The 7,579-nt window shown below is 41.9% G+C and overlaps 1 protein-coding gene across 1 annotated transcript; it reads right to left on the reverse strand.

Moving 5' to 3' along the window:
- Positions 1-823: 823 nt before the first annotated feature.
- Positions 824-7,579, reverse strand: NMD3 (NMD3 ribosome export adaptor). The gene is made up of 15 exons (XM_079315333.1): positions 7,478-7,579; positions 7,258-7,392; positions 6,711-6,807; positions 6,178-6,258; positions 5,817-5,945; positions 5,234-5,324; positions 5,017-5,095; positions 4,645-4,741; positions 4,308-4,425; positions 3,686-3,831; positions 3,070-3,182; positions 2,386-2,458; positions 1,825-1,931; positions 1,510-1,580; positions 824-1,094 (listed from the first exon to the last, which is right to left on the reverse strand). Exons 1-15 carry the CDS (start codon positions 7,516-7,518, stop codon positions 961-963), a joined length of 1,512 nt encoding a protein of 503 aa, XP_079171459.1. The 5' UTR covers positions 7,519-7,579; the 3' UTR covers positions 824-960.

The raw sequence follows: 7,579 nt of genomic DNA on the forward strand, positions 1-7,579 counted from the left end.
ATTAATGTTTACCCACCCCAATCTCCCTTTTTCTGTTCATTTTCCCCTCAGTTATCCACTTTTTGTGCTGTAAGGTCTGACTTACACAACAGATTTTTTTTTCACCATTTTCTCTGAGCAAAACTGAATTCCCAAGTTCTGCACAGCTTCTCCCATGACCTCCAACTCAAAACTCACCAACATCTGGGTGGAAATGCATCAGTGAGCAGTTCTTAAAATCCTCAATGATTTCTGTTGTAAAAAAAAAAGGAGCTTTTTGTGAGAGATTTTCAGGAAGTGGCAGCTTTTATCCATGACAATTAATGCCTGTTGTTGCAGTGGCAGTGAAAATATTGGCAAATATTTAATTTGTTGGACACTCCCTAAATGTCCCTGAGCTCCCAAAGGGGCACTGGAAACTTGAGAACCTACAAAGAAACCCAAAACAAATCCCACAAATGGGATCCAGCAGCACAAAATCTTTCCAGACAAAACTTCTGCTGAAGATCCTTGAAAGTGGAAGGGGGGGAAAGGAAGAGGGAAATTTCTAGGGATGAATGGGATGAGAAACACAGCAAATATTCAACATTCCTGGGAGACTCCAGGAAGAAAAAGGATTGATGAGAACAGCACAGTTTAAACCAAATTTTTATTACTCCATCATCAACCACCAACAGGGAATTTATTATTCTGTCCTCTTTGGGCTTGCAGAGTGCAACTGGATTTTAAAATGAACTAAAAAAATGATGAAGCAAAATAACTCAAGAGGTTTTTAATCCTTCATAGCTGATTTATTAATTAATTCCTCTGCATGTTGCTTTTAATCCACTGATCCATAATAAAAAATGGATTCCAGGCCATTGTTTTGGGCTGCAGTGGGAGTTTTGTCACTTTTCCTGGCCTTGTGATGGTTAATTATGGTCTGGGGAGGTTTTTTTTTTTCTCTCCAAAGGAATATTTATTTCATGGAAGGCACTGTCTTTACTCTGTCAGCATTTCTGCTCCCTCCCCTCCAGTGGCATCCTGAGAAATGTGGAGATCTTCCAGCATTTCAGCCAGGCTGATCCGTGGAGCTCCATCATCATCTGTGTCACTCTCCACTGGAATATCTGCATCTAAAAACACACAGAAACCCCCCCCAAAAAAAATCAGCTAAGCAAAGGAAACAAACCCCAAAACACCAGAGCAACCCCAAGGGAAAATGGGGGGAAAAAAAATCAATCCAACACCATCAAAACAACCAACAAACAAAAAACCCCCTAAAAACTCGACAATCCTCTCATAGGGAAAAAAAAGAATTTTTTTTAAAGAACTCCTTCACCCAGCAGGGATTTTGGGTGCAGGAGGAAACTTCATTTTCATGTTAAAGGCAAGGAAACAAAACCCATCAGGTGAAACATCTGTGAAACACTTTACAGCATTTCTCCAGGCATGAATAGGTTGGAGAATGCAAATAGAGAATTTCAGTAAAATGATTTTGCCTCAAACACAGTTTAACTCCACCTAATTAAGGATTTCACAAGGCCTTACTTCTGTAAATGTTGACATTCTTCCTTATGGTCTCATCTTCTTCCAGATCTTCCAGGAAGTCTTGGTATTGTCTGTAAAAGATGTGGGATGTATTTACTCACTTTTCCTTAGGATTAATGAGAATTCATGCAACAAAATAAAACCACAGAGACAAAAGCAGAGCTGAGGCATTCCCACATTTCCAGCTCATTCTCACTGCTGACCTATTAACTCCCAACTCATTCATCTCTCATTTTCTCCCTTTTTGCTCTCAGCTGGGGGTGTTTTAGAAGCTGGAGCAGCTTTGTGAGTGCACAGGGAGAGCAGATACTGAACCTTTCATCATCTGTGTCTGTGGCTTCCCTGTCCCTCTCCAGCTCCTTCAGCTTCCAGTTCCTGCGGCGCTGCCGCCTGGAACGGTCGTAGCTCTTCTTGATCAGCACCTGCAGGGAAAAGCAGCTCCTTTCTCCACCTCCCAAAATCCCAAATCAGCCCCCAAATCCACATATCTGGGCACCTAAAACCAGCTGGACTGGCACTCAGCGGTGTTATATGGAATTTACAGGGATTTTGTTAGATTTTCAAACACTCGGAAAATGGTCCTGAAGAGACAGGCACACACTGGAGTCAGAAAGCAGTTTTTAGCACTCAATGATTGGTAATTAGAACAAAAACAACAATTAATGTATTATCTAACCACTGTCATTGGAAAAAAAAATCTAAAAAGAAATGTATAATTTAAAAACCACTCAAATATTTAAGGAAATAATCCTTCAAAATCAGATGGTGCTCAAATTTTGCTGTTATTATCCTCTCCTCCTTCAGGCACTGCTCATTATAAAATCCCACTCCTTCCCAGCCCTGCAGAACTTTGTACAGACAAAGGGATTTTCTTACCACATCAGGAATATGCTGGGGGTTCATCTTGTTGGCAAATTCATCATTTAAGTTGCAGTTGGCCAAGTCAAAGCTAAAATAGAAACAGGGGTTTTATTCTCCTTTATAAAACACCCTGAGCTCAATGATTGAGTTTAAGAGCAGCACAGTGCAAGGGGCAGCTCCTAAAGAAGAAAAATATTTCCAGGTGAAGGCAAACAAATAAAAATCCACATTAATGTGCAGCTTTCCTAAGGCTGAGCAGATGCTGCTCCCAAATCCTGTTCTGTTGGCACTTCCCAAGCATCCACTGAGGTTCTGCTGAGCTCACAACATTCATGCTTAAACTTTTTTAAGCATCACTTAATTTGTCTAATCTTACCAAAAATTCACATTTGTTATCACTGTATGTGATATTCATTAGCAAACAAATAATTAACTGGTGTTTTCAAAACCCTTCCCATCTATTTGTGGCTGAATTGTGATTCCAAGCTGCACTCTGAAGGAAATCAGCTTTCTTATTTCTAACAATTTTTAATGAAAACTCCTTCTAGAGCAGAGATTTCTTGGATTAGGACCAGGATGATTCCACCCCTTTTGCTGCTTTCAATTTGAAATCAGATCAGTTCAACACTTTCCTGATAACACATAAATTCAGTCATTAAATAAATCATCTAAGAAAAGTTTCAGAAAAGAAGAACAGACCCCAAGACCAGGTCTCCAGGATTCAGGATGTGCCCCAGGTGAGTACAGCAGAAATATTGGTGATCAGTGTCCAGCTCTGAGGTTTTCCTGACCCAGGCTTCAGCCAGAGTGTGCTTTGGGAATAGAAAATAAAACATTCCTTAACCAAACCCAGCTTAACCCCAACATCTGCACTGATTTAAACTTCACTTGTCATTGAATTTGTGTTTCTGCATCAAATATCCAATGTATCCCTTGCTACTCCTCATTGCTCCTTAAATAAAAGTAAGGAAATGGACATGGCAACTCCCAGGGATTCCCAAAAGCTGTTTCTATAAATAAACACCTATTTTAGTTTTTAACTGAGACCCATTAATTCTGATTAAAAAGAAATGCTTCAACAAAACCAATTCACCCATTAGAGCTGCAAAATTAATATTTCAATACCCAGTAACAAGCAGAGTTTCAACTCTTCAAGAAGAATTCCTGGAAGTGGAATCCACATCATGCCTGTGCCATTTCCAAACCAAATGTTCTCAAAAAAAACCTTTTGCCAGTGGTAAGATCCAGAACAGCCCAAGCAGATCCAGAGCATGAATTCACCTGAGCAAAAGACCCAAAAGAGAGAAATTCTCACCTTGTTTGAACGAGCCCCTGCCCCAGCACCTTTTTTCTTGTCATGGACCCTGTTGATATCCATGATGATGAACTCCTCCAGCTGCTTGGGGTGGAACAGGCTGTTGAAGGGGTGACGCCAGTAGGTGTTTCCATCAATTTCAGCAACTGCAAAATGACCAGGGAGGGAGTTTCTTGTGACAAAAAGAACCATTAGCCCAAAGGAAGGCAACTGACAGACGTGTTTTGTTCAGTGTAACACAATTATTTAGGGCATGACCCAGCAAGAGCAGCTGATCTGGGACAGACTTTTCCTCAAAGGAATTATTCCATCTTTTAGAGGGATTCTGCTGCCCAAGCTCACCAGCACACATCAAGTAAAGCAGAGAATTTCAGAAAATTTAACCCAGATGCCATCTAATTACAGAGGAATAAATCTGACAGGTAAATTCCCAGAATATCCAGGGACTCAAGCTGAGCCTGCTCATTCTGCCCTATGGAAATCAAGCTTGGAGAACTCAGCTCACTAGGAAATTTCTACTGTACAGATTAACTCTACAACATGAAAGTCCAAAAATCCAAGATTTTGTGGAAACAACTGTGGCAGCAGAACAGTCAGGGGCTGAGGAAAAGCCCCAACTCACTCTGCAGAGTTCTGGGGTCGATGAGGTGGATGGTGCTGGTCACTCTGATGCACACACAGATCTGGCTCATGTTGCCCAGACTCTGGGCCAGCTTGGGTGACAGACACACAACATTGTCCTGCAAACCAAAACACATAACTGACATTCCCATTTTTAACCAAAACATCTGAAATCAAGTGTTAAACTTTGGTATTTTTATGTTTTTAGCCCCAGTAACTTCTGCATTTCCCATGTGGATCCCTCTTCACCTCCCAAACCCCACAATGCGACCTCCATCTCCAAATTCCAAGTTTTCCCACTTCCCAAAGACCCTAAAGGTGAAGCAGAGGGAAGTTACCTTGCATATGGGAACAATTTCCACAGAGAAAGTGCTTTTGTAGTTGTAGACATTACTGTGAATGTCATGGGAGATCAAACGTTGGGATGATTTGGATCTGTAAAACATGAAAATGGAATTTTCAGGAAACAAGAGGGAATAGGAAGATCCTTGGAACAAAGTGTCTGTATCACAAATAAAAATATTAAGGAAACAGAGGTAAATTTTACCCTTAAAGTGGAAAATGTGGGATTTTTGTAGGAGGAATTTTGTCTGTTTTGATTAAAATGCAGATTCCTTACACTTGCATTTACAAAATTATTTTGAGACAAAGAATTTAGGAGAATTCCACAAAGTTCTGAGTGCTCAAGGCAATGACCAGGAGTGCTGTACCTGGATGGAACTGTACACTGAAGGAAATCCACCATCTTCTGGGCATGTTGCTTGGAAGAGTAATAAAAATCCAGGCCATCTGAAAAGAGAGGAAACAAATTATTTCTATCCTATTTTATCTAATATAATGAATAAACTTTTCTCTACAGAGCTCCCAGCACACACAATGAAAACATCCATCACAAATCCAGGTTATTCTGCTTCCAGACTCACTCACCATGGATTTCTTTGATCCTTAGTGTGTTTTGATGGAGCCTGTGCTTCAAAATCAGCTGCTCCAAATAGTAAAAAGTCTTCTTGTGCACAGTCTAAAAACCAAACAAACACAAAAGCATCAGGGTTATTTAGAAAAAACATCAAGTACAAAGCAGGATATCTGAAAAATAAACATTTATATGAAGAGATCACCTAGAGAAGGAACATCCAAGTAAATGAAATTATTTCAGATTGCTTTCTTTTATCAAATTATTTAAAGCTTCCATTTCTCATTTTTGTGTAACTGGTTGCTAGAGACATCTATTTCCTTTAAAGAAGATTCAAATATTTATCCCACTGTTTCCAACCTGCCTTAAAATACAGGAGGGTATTTATTTATCCACACAAGATCCTCCTGCCAGCATCATTTCAAAGGCAGCAGAAAATTTTCTAAACTGAGTAAGATAAAATTCAACAACCTTGAACACAAAACACGTCCCTGTGGCTAAGTGTGAGCATATTTCTGATGGAGAAATTCAGAAAATCACCCAGTTCTTTGCCTGATTGTTCTGCCAGGATGAAATAAAAATTCAGTTTGTCTCTACCTTTTGCCTGACTTGCACCACAGCTTTCCAGAAATCCTTGGCTTCAATCCTGTGGCAGTCTTCACACATCTGAGACTGAACAATGTACTCCACCACAAACACCTGCTGCAGAACTGCCCCATTTATCACCTGCAAAACCAAAGTTTAAGCTCTTTTTTGGGGTAACAAATAACAGCAGTATTTTCCCATTTTTACTACAACAGACAATAACTTTCTTCATTCTGATGAGTGGCACTTGAGTGACAAAATTTAGGCAGGATGAAATCTAATGAGAAGCAAATTAATAATTAAAAAATCCTGTTGTTTGCCATGAAAGTTTTTTTTAAAGCCACAGGGAGATGGTTGTGCTGCAGTTAGTTACCTCTTTCTGAACAGTCAGTTTGAGCTTCAGCCTCTTGGAATGTGGCTCTGTCCAAATGAATCCTGCATCAATGAGCCGGACCTGCCCGTGGGGAAGGACAAGAGCTCAGTAAAACCAGGTCTAACTCCACAAAAAGAAACTTATGGTCCAATAAACAAGTGAAGAAGGGAATAATCCTAATTAAAAATATATGTATTACTATCTCCAATTCAATTAATAGCCAGAAGATGGAAGTTGATCAATGTAAAATAAAGGTGCTTAATCTCAGGTCTTTTCCTCTAATAATAATCTGAACCTAAAGGATGCTTTATTCAACTTAAACATGTGAATTTGAGTTAATCTATATATAAACCTCTGCAACCCTTTTTTACATCATTATCAACCAGTGAGAACAAATACTGCATAAATAATTTCTGAAATTCCAAAATTAAGGTACATTAAAATCAGCATCCCTCAGTTCACTCTGCTCAGCTCCCCTCTCTACAGTAACAATTGTGACCAGGCTGTGAAACCCCAGCAGGATCAGTTCTCACCTTGCTCAGGGAAGCTTTGATTTTCTTCAGACACAAAGCCAGCAGCTCTCTGGATTCCAAGGCACACTGGATCCAGGTTCCTGGAGGCTGGAGATATCTGGGATACAGGGAGCACTTTACAGCACCTGAAATCACTCCAAGGACCAGCAGCTATTTCCAAAGCTTTCAGTTTAGTAACACCAATGCAGCTACAACTCTCAGAATCACAGAAAACGATGGGGAAGTGTCTAAGACGAGTGAATTCATTCCCTCAGCGCTGCCAAGCCCATCACTCAACCACATCCCCAAGTGCCACATCCACGGGGCTTTTAAACCCCTCCAGGGACGGGGATTTCTCCAGTGCCAGGCTGGACAACCCTTTCCATGAAGAATCTTCCCCAATATCCAAACCAACCCTTCCCCGGCTGTCCCCTCCCGTCAGGGGGTTGTGCAGAGCCACAAGGTTCCCCCTGAGCCCCCACAGCTCCTCATCACCCAACCCGGGCGCTTTTGCCTCCCCAAACTGATGCATTTTGCTGCCATCCCCAGCGATTTGGCGGCTCCTCACCTCTCGCACTGCTTGCAGAAGTGCACCGTGCCCTGCTTGGGGATGCCCTCGGTGATGTCCACCTGGGCCCGCAGGCAGCCCACGCACATGTTGGCCGGGTTGGGCGGGATGGGGACGCCGCACTGGCAGCACAGGCTGGGACGGGGGGACAGAGAGAAGCACAGTCAAGCACAGTCAGTCACAGATAGTCACAGTCACCCCGGGACCCGCCATCGCTCACATGTGTCCCTGCGCCGGGGCCGCCGCCGGCAGGTACTCCATGGCTGCGGAACACGCGGCGCTTTCCGGCCGCCGCAGGAAGGGGAGGAGATGGCGGCGCCGA

Source organism: Erithacus rubecula (genome assembly GCF_903797595.1).
Source record: "Erithacus rubecula genome assembly, chromosome: 11".
NCBI lineage: Eukaryota > Metazoa > Chordata > Aves > Passeriformes > Muscicapidae > Erithacus > Erithacus rubecula.

Coding starts and splice junctions, on each gene's coding strand:
- NMD3 (XM_079315333.1), bottom strand. CDS start 7,518: ATGGAGTACCTGCCGGCGGCGGCCCCGGCGCAGGGACACAT. Junction 5,946..6,177: donor AACTGACTGTTCAGAAAGAG/GTAACTAACTGC, acceptor TTGGTTTTGCAG/GTGATAAATGGGGCAGTTCT. Junction 5,096..5,233: donor AAGGATCAAAGAAATCCATG/GTGAGTGAGTCT, acceptor CTCTCTTTTCAG/ATGGCCTGGATTTTTATTAC.